This window comes from Canis lupus, chromosome 19 (assembly GCF_048164855.1).
Source record: "Canis lupus baileyi chromosome 19, mCanLup2.hap1, whole genome shotgun sequence".
Lineage (NCBI taxonomy): Eukaryota > Metazoa > Chordata > Mammalia > Carnivora > Canidae > Canis > Canis lupus.
Window position 1 is genome coordinate 54,630,479 of NC_132856.1, and position 15,682 is coordinate 54,646,160.

The following is a 15,682-nucleotide window of genomic DNA, read 5'->3' on the forward strand; positions in this document are numbered from 1 at the left end:
GCTGAAGGTGGTACTACCCAGCTGAGCCACCCGGGCTGCCCCCAAAGTGTGTTTTAAAAAGGCTAACTTGGGGGCACCTGGATGGCCCAGTGGTTGAGCATCTGCCTTTGGCTCAGGTCGTGATCCCAGGGTCCTGGGATCGAGTTCCGCATCAGGTTCCTCACAGGGAACCTGCTTCTCCCTCTGCCTGTGTCTCTGCCTCTCTGTGTCTCTTATGAATAAATAAACCTTCAAAGATGCCTGGGTGGCTCAGTGGTTGAGCGTCTGTCCTTGACCCAGGGCATGATCCCAGGATCCGGGATCGATTCCCACATCGGGGGCCTGGCAGGGAGCTGCTTCTTCCTCTGCTTATGTCTCTGCTTTTCTCTGTGTCTGTCATGAATAAATAAATAGAAATCTTTGAAAAAATAAAAAATAAAAGTCTGTCTTGTATCTCTCTCCCCTTCTTCCTATTTCTTTCCTCTAACCTTTTAAACAATCTTATTTCTCTTTTCTTTTTTTAAAAAAAATATTTATTTATTCACAAGAGACGCACAGAGAGAAGCAGAGGGAGAAGCAGGCTCCACGCAGGAAGGCTGTCGCTGGGCTCGACCCCTGGTCTCCAGGATCTCGCCCCCGGCCGAAGGCAGTGCTAAACCTCTGAGCCACCCGGGCTGCCCATGCTTTCTCTTTTCACTTTTGAAAAATAAAGTTAGTACAACACAACAGAATGTAACCGAGGTAATCAAACTGCTCTATATATTCCATAAAGGCACGGCAGGAGGGGAGAGGAGTACTAAGGCACCTCTCCATCCTACCTCAGGATCTTTGCATGTGCCTGAATTCTCTGCCTGGGATTCTTCTCCCCTCTTTTCTCTTCATTCACTTCTGCTCTTAGTTATCAACTCATTTGCTTCTTCCTGGAGGAAGTATTTTTGGACTTTCCAAATTATACCACGATGTGCCCCCCCTTTCACTTGCTACAATTTATTACTTTTGTAATTAATAATTACACAATTGCTTAACTCCCTAAATAAAGATCCACGAAGGCAACAATATTTGTCTCACCCAACCTGGTGTCTCCAGAGCCTGGGACAGTGCCTGGCTCATAGCAGGCCCTTTTATTGATGTTTATTACACCTGGTGAATGAAACTGTTACATGAATAAGTGAATGATGAATAAATGACATTGGCTTTAGGCTCTTCCATGGCCCCCTAACCTCTCTAGGCTGCTGTTTTCCCTCTGTAAAGTGTGCTCATGCGGTTCCTCTCTCTCCCCCTCCCAGGATTAAGGAGAAGCCTAAGGGAGGTGATGCACACTTGTAAATCCTTTTGCGGGTGTCACGTTCAAAGCTGTAACGGTTTTATTTAGGAGCTAGCGCTGGTCGCCGGCAGGTGGCGCCGCCAACCCCGCTCGTGTCCCCCGCCGGGATGGGGCGGGGTCAGGGCTGGGGGTGGAGCCGGGGCTGGGGGCGGAGCCAGGACGCGGCGGGGGCGGAGCCAGCAGCTGCGGCGCCGCGGGGCCTGTGCGGCCCAGGACGTCCCCGTCGCCTCTGGCCCCGCCTCCCAGGGCGGGACGTGCGCGGGGATTGGCTGGCGTGGGCGAGAGGCGGTTGCCATTGGGCCGTGGCCCCGTCGGCTCGGCGGGCGGTGTCCGGACGCAGGTGCCGGCCGGAGCGGAGCTAGCGGCGCTGACGGGACCGGCCGGGCCGGGACCGGGGCCGGGGCTAGCGGAGGGGCCTGCGCGGCCGCCCGGCCCGGCCGCGGGTCAGGTAGGCACAGGCGGGCGGGCGGGGTGCGGGGGAGCGGGTCCGCGGGCCGGCCCCGGGTTCGAGGCCCGCGCCCGGCTCCCCGGCGGGACGGTCAGCCTCAGACCCTCGGCCTCAGCCTGCCCCGGAGCGAGGGCATCGCACTTCCCGTCTTGAGGCCGGCGGGAGGCTCCCGAGGCCCCGCACACAGTAGGTGCCTCTCCGAGCCTCGCTTTCCCCGTCTGTGAAACCGGGTCACCCCGGCGCCAGCGTAGGTGGGCTCGTTGGGACAATTCAGAAGGCGGCGGACGGGGAAAGACCCCCGCACACAGTAGGCTGTCATCCTCCTTCCCGGTGCAGCTCTGCCCGGAACATAGGACCCATTACAATGACCCCAGGCACCGTCTGCAGAGGACTTGCTCAGCCGAGTGCCTGGCTGTTAGCGGGTGCTCCAGAATTTATAGGATTAGCTCATTTAATCCTCTAGGGACCATAATAGGTGGAGGTACTAGAAATGTTCCCTGTTGTGCGGATGAAGAAATTGAGGCTCAGAGAAGTCCCTTCCCTTGGGGCCATACAGCCAAGGAGAGCAGAGCGGGGCTCTAACCTGGCCCCCTCCAATGCAGGGCCATGCAAGGACTGAAGGACACACAGGTGAGTGTGTGTCTCTCTCTGGTGAGTGGAGAGGAATGAATGCATTTCACAGGCTCCGCATTTCTTCTAAAAACAATGGCATTTACTGAGCACTTACTGGGTGCGGGGCACCAAACTCTCCAGCAGCTCTGTAAGTTGATGATCGTAGTCCTAAGAAGAGCTAGTTTTCACTGACTTCCTAATAATTATAGGTGAATGAGGTGGGTATTGTTATGGCCTCCATTTTACAGACGAGAAAACTGAGGCCCGGAGAGTGAAGCAGTTTGCCCAGATCCCACACCATTAGGGCCCTCTGACTCCTCTTTGTTTAGTTTCTTGCCTTGAGGAAAAGGGGACTGGACAGGTTGCATTGGCCCAGGAAGGGGGGCGGGGGGGGGTTAGATAAGGACAAGCTTTGCTGGAAGAAGTGAGTCTGGAGGTCCTTTCTCAAGAAGCCCTTCAGCAGACACAGTCCACCAGCTCCATCAACTTATTTGACAAAAGAGAAGGACGAGGCCCAGAGATGCAAAGTGGCTTGTCCCAGGACACACAGAATCAGTGACAGAGTCAAGACTTAAAAGAACCCAGGTCTTTTGAGTCCCAGACCCAGTCACTGGACTACTGTTCCTTCTTAGCTGTGTGATCTTGAGCGAGTAGCTGCCCCTCTCGGAGCCCCAGTCTCCCTACCTGTCAGACGAGGGTAATTATTGGACGTATGTCATAGATTTGTTGTGAGGACTCCGTGATATCTAGTCCCCCAGGCACTGGGCCAAGTTTGCTTGAGGCATTGGCTCACCCTCCCAGCCCAGCAGCCCCAGAACTGAGTCTGGCCTTGAGTTTGGCCCCTTCCAAGCCCAGGCCTCTGTGGTTTGCACAAACCTCTAGCCTCTAGACCTCTCTGATTCCCACCACGGGCCCTGGCCGACCAAGGTATGGGAGTCAGGAGGGTTCTTCCCCCCACCCCTTGCTCTTACACAGAGTTGGAGCTGAGAGATTAATGTGGCAACTCTGTGCCCAACACAGGGCAGGTGCCAGGGACAGTGGAGTACATGTCCCACCCGGTCCCTCCTTCCCAGAGCTCACTGAAGGGGAAGTAATAACAGCTCTCCAGGGAGGGGCACATACCATGAGCGCAGTAATGTGGACACCAGTGGTACTTTGGCCGGGGTGACCAGAGAAGACCTCTCCAGGGAGGTGATCTTTGAAGGGGACACTTACAGCAACTGTTTAGAGTTCAGTGCACTTCTCAGTACCCAGCGTGTGGTGGGTCCTTAATGAGCTGTAGCTGCTGTCTTAGTCCTGGTGATTTTCAGGCCTTGCATCATCAGATCTGAGGAGTCCCCGACCCCTCCCCTAGTAACAGAAATGGCAAAACTCAATACACAGGAGCTGTGATGATTTTTACAGTGCTCGATTACTTGCAGGAATGTTAAGGCTGATGCTTAGAGGGGTGGGAAGAATGGATTCCCTTCTGTGCATTCTCTTGGAGAGTCCAGAGGCTTCCTTGTTGACCTTCCTTGTTGAGCCGGAAGTTCTGGTTGTAGGCACTCGGGAGGGACAGCAGCATATACAACCCCCGACACTGCCCTGAGGATGTTATCTGGGCCATGCAGTCTTCCTCTCTGCTCCTTCTGCCTCTGGGTTGATATTTGCATATCTGGCTGGCCGAGGCCCAACTCTGGAGGCTCAGAAGGGCACAGTGGGCCAGGAGGAGGGCTTCTGGCTCAGCTGTTCCGGGGGTGCTGATCTATTGGCAGGTGGCTTTGGTGCAAATGAGTTAGTCAATCACTTAGGCTGGCTTTTCCCTGGCTCTCTTGGGGCTCAGCTTTGGCTGGCAGGGGTTGGGCAAAAAGCTGACTAGGGGGTGTGACTTGGCCTGAGTATTTGTGGTGTCTCTGGACCACAGCTCCTAGCGACAGAGGCCTGGGGATAAGACGAGTTCAGCCCAGGGGCCCTAAGCACCAGGTTTCCTGTATTGCCTGTTACTTCCAGGAAATTCTCAGGGGAAACACACAAAGTCTCACTGGCTCCTTCTGGGATGGGGCTGAAAGCTGCCAAAGACTCCTTTGGCGAGGCGGACCCTAGGATGGGGGAAAAATACTGCTGAAGCCCCCCGACCTGGAGCAGACTTGAGATGGCTGCCTAAGTCTTCAGCCGTCTGCTACTGCTTCTCCTTGAGGACCCAGGCCTGGCTTGGAGCAGCTGCTCAAGGAGGAGTCCTCCCCAGCCTCAGCCATTTTCCTGATGGCCTGAGGTGACAAGGAGGTATCAGGTGATGCCCCATCCTGGTCTGTTTGGCCAGGTTTCTAGCTCAGTTCTGTCTGAATCAAAGGCAGGTTCACATGTTCAGCCCCAGAAATCCAGCCCACGGAGAACAAGCGTCTATGTGGCTGGCGGGCATGGTTCTAGCCCAGGGAAGCCCCAAGCACAGGGCCTGCCACACAGCAGGCACTCAGTAACTGTTTGGGCCCCTTACCGTGTCTAGAGAGGTGATGTTGGGGGTGGCCTACAAGCCTTGAGGGCTGGACCTCACTGACCTCTCTCAGGAGCGTTAGAGATAATATAACCAAGCCCCTACTATGCAACAGCCCTGGGCTGAGTTCCAGGTGACATCTCATTGAATCCCCCACAGTCCCCTACAGAGCCCCATTTTACAGACTGGGCAACCAAGTCTCAGCTGGATTGAAACCCCGGTGGGTGTTTGGCTCGATAATCTTGCCTTTAATCCCTGCTGGTCTCTCCCCAGGCTCCTGGGACCATGGGCCTCAGGCCCTGAGGACACTGGGCTCCTTGTGGCCATGACGACGGGTGACTGCTGTCACCTCCCTGGCTCCCTGTGTGACTGCTCTGGCAGCCCCGCCTTCTCCAAGGTTGTGGAGGCCACTGGCCTCGGGCCACCCCAGTACGTGGCACAGGTGACTTCAAGGGATGGCCGGCTCCTCTCAACTGTCATCCGAGCCTTGGACACGTCAAGGTGAGTGGCAACCAAGCAGGTGTCTTTGCCTTCGCTCACTTTAGTCTCGGGGCCAAGTGATTGGTCAGCAATCCAATCATCTAGAGGGACCAGGTGGTCAAATAAACCCGAGAAAGGAGCCCTGATCATACCTTCCGGGCAGAAACAGAGGCCCTGCTGGTCAGGTCTGGTTCTTCAGGAAAGCAGAAATTCCAGATTGATAGGTGAAATCTGAAGATTAGGTGTTGGGCAGTAGCTCATATTTTGGAGAGGCATTATAAGGAAGTGGTTTGTAGTGCAGGCTGTGGATTCACAGCCCCTGGGCTCAAATCCTGCCTCTGTGACCTGTGACAAGTTACTTTACCCTCGTCTCTCAGAGATGGGGACACCTTCCTCATTACACTGTTCTGAGAGTACTTTGCCTTAATCCACATATGGTCTGCCCTCGGGTTTGCCACCCTATGTGCATTTTTTTTTTAAGATTTTATTTATTTATTCATGAGAGACACAGAGAGTCAGAGACACAGGCAGAGGGAGAAGCAGGCTCCATGCAGGGAGCCTGATGTGGGACTTGATCCTGGGACTCCAGGATCACGCCCTGAGCCAAAGGCAGATGCTCAACTGCTGAGCCACCCAGGCGTCCCTCACCCTATGTGCATTTGATAAAATATTTAAGACCTGGTGTCAGCCATCCAGATGCTGCCCTTGCCTGGTTTGCCAATTTATCAGTTCTTTCTTTCTTTCTTTCTTTCTTTCTTTCTTTCTTTCTTTCTTTCTTCATTCATTCATTCATTCATTCATTCATTCAAGATTTTATTTATTTATTCATGAGAGACACAGAGAGAGAGGCAGAGACATAGGCAGAGAGATAAGCAGGTGCCCTTCAGGGATCCCGGATGTGATCACGACCTGAGCCAAAGGCAGATGTTAACCACTGAACCACCAAGGTGCCCTATTTGTCATTGTTTTCAAGGAAAAGAGTTTTGTTTTAAAAATTTTATTTGTTTGAGAGAGAGAGAGAGAGCATACAGAGGGAGAGGGAGAAGCAGGCTCCCCACTGAGCAGGGAGCCTGATGCGGGGCTCAATCCCAGGACTCTGGGATCATGACCTAAACCGAAGGCAGACACTTAACTGACTGAGTCCCCCAGGCGCTCAAGGAAAGGAATTTTAAGTAAACCGCATGCAAATTTGCATTAACTTTAACTCTTTTTTTTTTTTTTTTTCCATTTTAACTGATTTAGATTTAAAACAGCCACCAGCTTGGCTAAGGGAACAAAACTCTTAAGTGATACCCTTTTCTTTTTAGTTTTTTAAGTTTTCCACATTGTCATTAGGTTTATTTACTCAGATTTAATTTATAAGTTTTTTCCAGTTTTTTTTTTATTGTGGCAAGAGATATATATATTTTTATATATATATATATATAACATAAAATGTGCCACTGTAAAACTTTATAAGTGTACAGTTAGTTCAGTGGTGCTCTCACACTGTGTGCAAACCCCCCCCTTTCTCTAGAACTTTCTCATCTCTCCAAACTGAACATCTGTCCCCAGAAAGAGGGACACCCCACCCCCTCCCCCAGCCTCTCTGTCCGTGTGGACAGGCCTCCCTGGGGGAGCTCATAGAAGTGCAGTCGCTTACCATTATCACTATTCATCCATGTTGTAGCGTATGTCAGAATGAATTCATAAGCTTTTCATACAAACACCAAAAGAAGCAGATGGGAAGCCTTGCAGCGCTTTGGAGGGAGCTCACTGCCATTCACCCTCCAAATCTTTGCTGGGTGTCACTTCCTGCAGGAAGCCTTGCTCAAGGCCAGATGATAGGAGAATCTCCTGGGCTTCCTCCAGGGTGTTGGTTTCTATGCCCGCATCTCCACCAGCCCCCTTGAAGGCAGGACAGAGTCCATGCTGGGAAGGCCAGGTTGGGAGCGAGGGGACATTTGGTGGGGTCGGGGGCCTGGGAAGCAGCTGACCAAAGATGGGGTCTCCCTACATGGGGTTCCTGAGGGTCACTGTGGGAGCCGACCCCACTTTTTTTTGTAAAGATTTTATTTATTCATGAGAGATACAGAGAGAGAGAGAGAGAGAGAGGCAGAGACACAGACAGAGGGAGAAACAGGCTCCATGCAGGGAGCCCGATGTGGGACTCGATCCCTGGACCCCGGGATCACACCTTGAGCCAAAGGCAGATGCTCAACCGCTGAGCCACCCAGGCGTCCCAGAGCTGACCGCACTTTGCCTCAGTCTCCCTCCTGACGTGGAGGAACCAAGGCCCAGAGGGGGGCGGACACCTGCCAGGGTCCCTGAACATTGCTGATGCTTGAAACCAGAGCTCCTGCTTGGGTTAGAAGGGGAGAAGCTCATTTAGTCCCACCAGCCTGTCTTGCCATCCCCAGAGGGAGCAGAGGGTCCCTTTGTGACCTTGATGTGGTCAGGACAGCCATGCCCATGAGACCATAGCCCTCTTGATCTGCCCCTTGGCTTCTTTGTTCATGGCTTCTCCCCTCTGATTTTTTTTTTTTTAAGATTTATTTATTTATGATAGACAGGGAGAGAGAGAGGCAGAGACACAGGAGGAGGGAGAAGCAGGCTCCACGCCGGGAGCCCGACGTGGGACTCGATCCCGGGACTCCAGGATCATGCCCTGGGCCAAAGGCAGGCGCCAAACCACTGGGCCACCCAGGGATCCCCTGATTTTTTTTTTTAAATTCACCTCTTTTTTTTTTTAAATTTTATTTATTTATTAATGAGAGACACACACGGAGAAGGAGAGAGAGAGAGACAGACAGAGACACAGGCAGAGGGAGAAGCAGGCACCATGCAGGGTGCCTGATGTGGGACTCAATCCAGGGTCTCCAGGACCACGCCTCAGGCTGTAGGCGGCGCTAAACCGCTGCACCACTGGGGCTGCCCTGATTTTTTTTTTTAATTAAAGATTTTTATTTATTTATTCATGAGAGGGATCCCTGGGTGGCGCAGCAGTTTGGCGCCTGCCTTTGGCCCAGGGTGCGATCCTGGAGACCTGGGATTGAATCCCACATCGGGCTCCCGGTACATGGAGCCTGCTTCTCCCTCTGCCTGTGTCTCTGCCTCTCTCTCTCTCTCTGTGTGACTATCATAAATAAATAAAAATCAAAAAAAAATTTATTCATGAGAGACACACAGAGAGAGAGGGAGAGACACAGGCAGAGAGAAGCAGACTCCATGCAGGGAGCCCAATGTGGGAACCGATCTTGGGACTCTAGGATTACACCCTGAGCCAAAGGCAGACGCTCAACTGCTGAGCCACCCAGGCGTGGCTCAACCCTCTACCCAAGGTGGGCTCAAACTCATGACTCCGATATCAAGAGTCACAGGCTCCACTGAATGAGCCACCCAGGTACCCCTCCCCTCTGATTTTTTTTTTTTTAATTTTTATTTATTTACTTATGATAGTCACAGAGAGAGAGAGAGGCAGAGACACAGGCAGAGGGAGAAGCAGGCTCCATGCACCGGGAGCCCGACGTGGGATTCGATCCTGGGTCTCCAGGATCGCGCCCTGGGCCAAAGGCAGGCGCTAAACCGCTGCGCCACCCAGGGATCCCTCCCCTCTGATTTTTGATATAGCTCGTCCCAAACCTGCCCAGGCTGAGGACCAGGGCAGAGCCACCCTCCCAGAGAGAAGGCTGCTGTTTGTCCAGAGGGTTCTCATCCTCTTGAGCCTTTGGCGTTCTGCCCACCAGGTGATGAACGAGCCCAGGCCCTTCTCAAAGCTTCCCAGAGCATTGCTGCACCCCCGGCCCTTCCTCGTGGCCTTCCCCTGCTGCCTCTTTCACCTGGCTTCTTTCTGCTTCCTGGTTCACACTCTCCCTTCTCTCTGCCCTTGAAGTGTGCCCTGGGCAGCCGCCCTGAGGATCCCCCACCCCCTAGCCCATTTCCTCCTCCTCTGTGTCATTTGTGTTACTTTCCTGCCAGGATTTCATGAGCGAGGCCCACTGCTCTTGTCCTGCCATGTGGAACAGGCAGTGTAGCATAGCCACTCAGGGGACATGGGCCCTGGAGCAAGATGTCCTGGGCTCACATCCCAGCTTCACAGGCTACTAGCTATGTGAGTTCACACAAATGGGGTCCCCCACCCCTTGGTGCCTCAGTTTCTCCATCTGTAAAAGGAGAGCAAAATAGCACCTTCTTCACAGGTTCCGTGTGAGAATAACAGATTCTGTGCTGCACTCAGAATAGTGCATGGTCCACAGTAAGTGCTCAGTAAGAAATCAGGTTTGCTTTTGTTTTGTTTACTCTCAAGTAGGTTTCCCTGGGACAGGCCCCAGACTGACATGGGTCTTCCTCAAGGTTCTCATCCCTTGCACTTCCTGGGATCGGCTTTCAGAGCAGGGATTCCTTTCCTGTTAACTCTGGGCAGGGGCAGTGTGGGATCAGGGTGGAGCCGGGTGCAGCCTTTTGACATCCCAGGGGCCAGCAGCATCCCCGGCACAGGATTGAGGAGAAAGTAGCCATGAGGGATCCGCTCATGGTTTTGGCTTCAAAGCAGCCAGGCTCTGCCCCACAGCAGGGGACACCGAGGAGAGGACAGAGAACCGTTTCAGAAGGGAAATTGGTGTTATCTGGGAAACGGCCCTCCTGCTCCACCTCCTTCGTGTGTTCCTGCAGTCTATTCTCTGGGCAGAAATGTCTGGAAAACAATGACTCATCTGCTGGACAGCCTCTGCACCCACCAAGGCCACACCTCTCACAGCCCTGAGCTGCCCCAGGAAGGACCTGGTATCCCCAGAGATCAGGCTGGGGCTGAGACTTCCCTGAAGTGGCTTCCTGTGGATGCTTGTTGTGTCTGTCTTCTGAGCCTAACTAGAACACAGGAGCAGGGGACCTACTCTCCCTGGATGCACAGGCTTCTCAGGTAGCATGGCCTTCAGGTGTGGCTAGATCCAGAGCCTTTGATATGTCCTTGAGAATTTGTCTTTCCCTGTTGCTTGGCCCTGCTTTCCTCTGTTTGGCACCATTCACAGACTCCATGTGGGGACCAGACTGCTGCTAGCAGCTCCAGACTTACATCAGCCTTGCTGACTATAGTTCTTGTTCTGGAGTTTAGGAGCAAACAAACAGGAAAAAAAAAAAAAAAAAAAAAAAGAGAGAGAGAGAGAGAATTTCAGGAATTAATTCCCAGGTACTCTGATTGCTTCACACATGCCTTTCCCTGAATCAGTCCCAGTTACCAGGGGTGGGTGGTGTTCGGTCCGGCCTGAGGTCATCAGGGCTGCTGAGAGTGCTGCTCCAGGCCTCGGGGACCAAGAGTTGAGAGTGGGTTGGTTGCTCAGGACAATGAGGGGAGTATTGCAGGAAAGGGAGGCGTGGATGCTGGATGGGTGGCGGGTATAAGAGATGCTCGCCTGGGCCTCAAAGATGTGCCACAGGAACCCTGGGGAGAAGGCATGTTGCTCTACTTTTGGGAATTTGGGAAAGCTTTACAAAGGAAAGGATGTTTGGAGCTGGGCATTGAAGGATGAGTAGGGGTCTGCCAAGTGGCAGCCTAGGGGCAGCGCAGAGCTTATGAAGCGGGCACAGGCAGGAGGCTGGATGGTCGTTCATGTGCCCTATCTCTGTGTCTAGCGACGGTCCTTTCTGTCGGATCTGCCATGAGGGAGCAAATGGGGAGAGCTTGCTTTCTCCATGTGGCTGCACGGGCACACTGGGTGCCGTGCACCAGAGCTGTCTGGAGAGGTGGCTTTCCTCATCCAACACCAGCTACTGTGAGCTGTGCCACACGGAGTTTGCAGTGGAGAAGCGGCCCCGGCCCCTCACAGAGGTATGCTTGGGAGCCTGGGCTTGGAGTGGGCGGAGGGGAGGCAGGCTGGGGCTGGAGGTGGAGTTTGTACTCTCTAGGGCAGACCTCCTGCTTCCCCCCATGGAAGATTCTGCTGATGGGGCTGGGGACCCACACCTGACAGACCTGGTGCCCCCTCCCTGTTTGGTCACCCCTGAAGCCGAGACCTGAAAAACGAGGAGCTGGCAATGCCAAGGGCCCCAACCTGGGGAAGAGCACAATAAGTGCAAAGGCCCTGAGGCCAGGAAGAGTTTGGTGTTCTTGATGAAGCCTGGGTGGCTGGGGTGGAGCGAGTTACAGGAGAAGAGGGTGGCCCAGAGGAGGCGGTGGCAGCTGTTCTGGGCTTTGTGGGCTGTGCCCAGGAGCTTAGACTTTAGTCTGAGCATGATGGGTCAGGACTGAGATGAGCATTCCCAGGCGTGGTGGCTACCACACTGCTCCCCGAGCACTGCTGGCAGCATGGATGCCCTCCAGACTCCCCCAGGCTTGGCTTCAAAGGGGCCAGCCAAGTGCTCCCCAGTGATGTCGCTGAGTGGAGAGGTGGGCAAGCTTCTGGAAAGGCCCCTGTCCTGCCTGGAGCCTGGGCTTTTTTTTTTTTTTTAAGATTTTATTTATTTATTCATGAGAATACACAGAGAGGAGAGAGAGAGGGGCAGAGACACAGGCAGAGGGAGAAGCAGGCTCCATACAGGGAGCCTGACTTGGGAATCGATCCTGGGTCTCAGGATCACGCCCTGGGCTGAAGGCGGCGCCAAACCGCTGAGCCACCAGGGCTGCCCTGGAGCCTGGGCTTTTAGGAGAACAGTAGGTGGGAGAGGCAGCCCCTGCCTGCACCCCTCACCCTCCAGCTGTGTGGGCCTCCCCCGCTGCTGTACCTTGTCCGACCACATGCACCCATATCAGGGCCCCACATATGCTGTTCTGCAGCGTGGGGTGCAGCCTTCCCTGTTCTTCACGTGGCTGCTTCTGCTCATTCGGTTCAGGTCACTGTCACCTGCCCAGCGAGGCCATCCCCTCCCTGACCATCCACCCCATTTCATCCCTCTTGCCCTAGCATGGGAGCTCTGGGAGGGCAGGGACCCGTCTGTTCCTTTCTGCCCATTTCTCTTGCCCCTTCGTCTGTGGTGGGCAGCGTAACACAGCAGCCACGGACCCACAGGCCCTGCGGCAAGACCCCCTGGGTTCCAGTTCTGACTCTGCAGATGACTAGTTGTGTGAGTTTGCACAAATGAGTCAGTCTGTGCCCTCGGTTTCCCCCATCTGTACAATGGGGGCACTTAGTGGGGCCTGTGAGCTCATTGTAGGCTCAATAAGTATATGAAGGAAGGAAAGGACAGAGGGGGTGGCTGGCAGGAGGCTGGTCCTGCAGGGCCCGCCAATCAAGATGGGCATCTGTGGATGGAGGCGCCAGGCCTGGTGGTTCTACACCCCATCCCCAGGCCCCGGGCTCATGGGAGGGAGGTATGAAGCCCACCTCAGCAGTTCCTCCCCCACCCTGCAGTGGCTGAAGGACCCGGGGCCTCGGACAGAGAAGCGGACGCTGTGCTGTGACATGGTATGCTTCCTGTTCATCACGCCACTGGCTGCCATCTCGGGCTGGCTGTGCCTGCGCGGGGCCCAGGACCACCTTCGGCTCCACAGCCGGCTTGAGGCTGTGGGGCTCATCGCACTCACCATTGCCCTGTTCACCATCTACGTCCTCTGGACGCTGGTGAGTGGCTGCCAGCTGGAGGCATCTGGGGGTCTCTGGTTCAGAGCAGGCAGGCCAGGGGTTTGGGCAAAGGCTTGGGGGCCTCCCTGCCTGCCTCTGCCTCTGCCCGGGTGGAAGCAATTCTCGGCATCTCATGGAGCTCCGGATTCTGAGCCCAACCAGGGTCCAGGGAAACTGTCAGTCAGGTGTGAGCCTTGGCTCCCAGGATACGAGGGTACCTGTTGGCGGAGTTGAGTGTAGAGTCTGTCTGCCATCCACAAGCCCAGCAAGACCAGCTGGGGTCAGGGAGAGGGAGGGTGGGAGGGCGGGAGGAAGAGAAAGAGACGAGAAGACTGGGAGAGAAGGAGCAGGAGGATGAGAGAGGCAGACAGGAAGCTGAAGAGATGGAGAGGGAAGGCCTCTGGGATTGACTGGGGCCCAACTGGCAGGTGTGGTTCAGGCTTCTGGCAGCCATTGGAACCCTCGCCCAGAGAGGAGCACCCCCAGCCTCACCTCTTAGGTATAATCCTTGTTGTCTAGGTAAGAGAATGTTCTCTCCTCAAAAAGTATTGGCATCCACTAGTGTTTTTTTTCTTTAATGCAAACAGCATAAAACCATAGGTACTGCTTCGTAGTCTGTTTGCTTTCACTCTGCTAATGTCCTTTAAAGAAAAAGGCAGCCACCCAACAGTCATTCATGGTCTGGATATACCATATTTATTTAACTAATCCCTTTTGATGGGCACTGGGATTCTTTCCAATGTGGCTTTTCTTCTCCTTCCTTCCTTCCTTTCTTCCTTTTTTTTTTTTTTTCCTGTTACAAACAGTGCTTTGAGTACCACCTGTGCAAATGCTTCTTGGAACGTGTTTGATCACAGACTATGAACCATTGACATTGGTTAAAAAAATTTTTTTTTAAGGATATTATTTATTCATGACAGAGAGGCAGAGACATAGGCAAAAGGAGAAGCAGGCTCCCTGTGGGGAGCCTGATGTGGGACTTGATCCCAGGACTCCGGGGTCATGCCCTGAGCCAAAAGCAGATGCTCAACTGCTGAGCCCCCCAGGCGTTCCCCCCACCCCGCCACAAAATTGTTTTTATAGAGTTTATTAGGGCAGTTTCAGGCTCAGAGCAAAATTGAACAGAAAATAAAGAGAGCTCTCAGGATATCCTCCCCATACCCAGCCTCCTCCTTTAGCAACGTGGCACAAGAGGGGCACCTTTGTTACAATAGACATTTTACATTGACACATTATTATCATCCCAAGCCCCTGGTTTACACTGGAGTCCACACTTGGTGCTGTACGTTCTAGGGGGTTTGGACAGATAGATAATGAACGTATTATGGTGTCACACAGAGTAGTTCCACTGCCCTAAGAATCCTCTGTGCTCTGTTCATCCCTGCCTCCCCCCAATCCCTGGCACCAGTGATCCTTGTATTGTTTGTCTTCATAGTTTCATCTTTACAGCATGTCAGGGAGTTGGAACCCTACAGTTTGTAGCCTTTCAGCCTGGGTCCTTTCACTTAGTAACACGCATTGGATGTCCTTCCATGTCTTTTCATGGCTGGAGAGCTCATTTCTTTTTTAGTGACAAGTACTATTCCCTTGTCTGGATGTCCCACAGTTTATCTGTCCACTCACCTACTGAAGGACATCTTCGTGGTGGCTTCTGAGTTTTGGCAAGTCTCTAGCCTACTGACAGTGAATCCCTTCCAAGAGGCTGTAGCATTTCAGTCCCATCCTGATAGAAACAGAAAGGGAGCTCCTTGCTCCCTGCTGCAGACTCCTTCACTCTGCAGGGTCCCGAGTGCTGGTGGGCAGCTTTCCTGGGAGAGTGAATGGGTGTATGTACATGGTCTGTGTGAGAAATGTCTGAACACCCTCTGCTTCTGGAGGCATGAGCCTGGCCCGGGTTTGGGCCACAACAGGTGCCACATGGGCTCAGGTTCCCTCCTGAGGGGGTAGAGACCAGCCGGCTAGTCTTCCCACCCACCCCATGCTGCCCTGCAGGTCTCCTTCCGCTACCACTGCCAGCTGTACTCCGAGTGGAGAAGGACCAACCAGAAAGTACGCCTGAAGATCCGGGATGCAGATGGCTCTGAGGGCACCCAGCACTCCTCCCTGGCAGCTGGACTCCTGAAGAAGGTGGCAGAGGAGACCCCCGTGTGAAGGCCAGCCCAGCAAGGCCAGAGGCACCTGGCGACGCCCTGGTATTTGGAAGGACAAAACTGCCCGACCCTTCCTGCACGGCCAGATGCTTTTTAGGCAAAGAGACACCAAGCGGAGCTGATTCTGTGATTCCCATGTGAAGATATTTTCCACTTGTTTTGCACACTGTTGTACACGAGGACAGATGGATATGGTCCTGAGCTTTGGACAGAGCAGGCACCCTGATCTCATTCTGAGGTCCACCCGGCCCCTGGGGGCCAGCAGCCACGGCCATAGGTGAACCAGGGCGCCCATGGGGCTGGGAGGTTCTGCAAGCTTCTTGTGCTTCTCTGCACCTGGCAGGCTCGCTTTCCTGGCACCCTTGACTTTATAAAGTTGCACTGCGTTTCAAAAACCCACCCCGAATGAATAAAAGGAGCCCTTGCTGGACCAAACGGACTTGTTAGTTACATTTCTGAACCGAGGCCTCAGAGTGAGGCGCCTGAGACCTGACGGGAGTCAAGTTAAAAAAAACAAAACAAAACAACAACCACCCAACCCTCAGCTGGTTTTGAGGGACCTGTGGCACAAGACAGGAAGAAGCAAAGCCCGAGTTTTCGAGCAAAGAGCAGGTAGCAGGGCAATATAATAAACGATTTCAAGTAAACACACGAAAGAAGAACGGTTTCCATTTACTTTGCACCTGG

The 15,682-nt window shown here is 53.7% G+C and overlaps 2 protein-coding genes across 9 annotated transcripts in view; both read left to right on the plus strand.

Annotated features, from left to right (window-relative positions):
* HNRNPM (heterogeneous nuclear ribonucleoprotein M) overlaps positions 1–15,682 on the plus strand; it is a 277,288-nt gene that overhangs the window by 217,726 nt on the left and 43,880 nt on the right. The window lies entirely within an intron of this gene.
* Positions 1,595–15,430, plus strand: MARCHF2 (membrane associated ring-CH-type finger 2). Its single transcript, XM_072787541.1, has 5 exons — positions 1,595–1,751; positions 5,107–5,334; positions 10,921–11,116; positions 12,636–12,845; positions 14,838–15,430. Exons 2-5 carry the CDS (start codon positions 5,159–5,161, stop codon positions 14,994–14,996), a joined length of 741 nt encoding a protein of 246 aa, XP_072643642.1. The 5' UTR covers positions 1,595–1,751; positions 5,107–5,158; the 3' UTR covers positions 14,997–15,430.

Excerpts from the sequence above, each read along its gene's own strand:
- MARCHF2 (XM_072787541.1), top strand. The coding sequence starts at position 5,159 with ATGACGACGGGTGACTGCTGTCACCTCCCTGGCTCCCTGTGTGACTGC. Across the intron at positions 11,117-12,635 it reads GGCCCCGGCCCCTCACAGAG|TGGCTGAAGGACCCGGGGCC; the intron begins GTATGCTTGGGA and ends CCCACCCTGCAG. Across the intron at positions 12,846-14,837 it reads TCTACGTCCTCTGGACGCTG|GTCTCCTTCCGCTACCACTG; the intron begins GTGAGTGGCTGC and ends GCTGCCCTGCAG.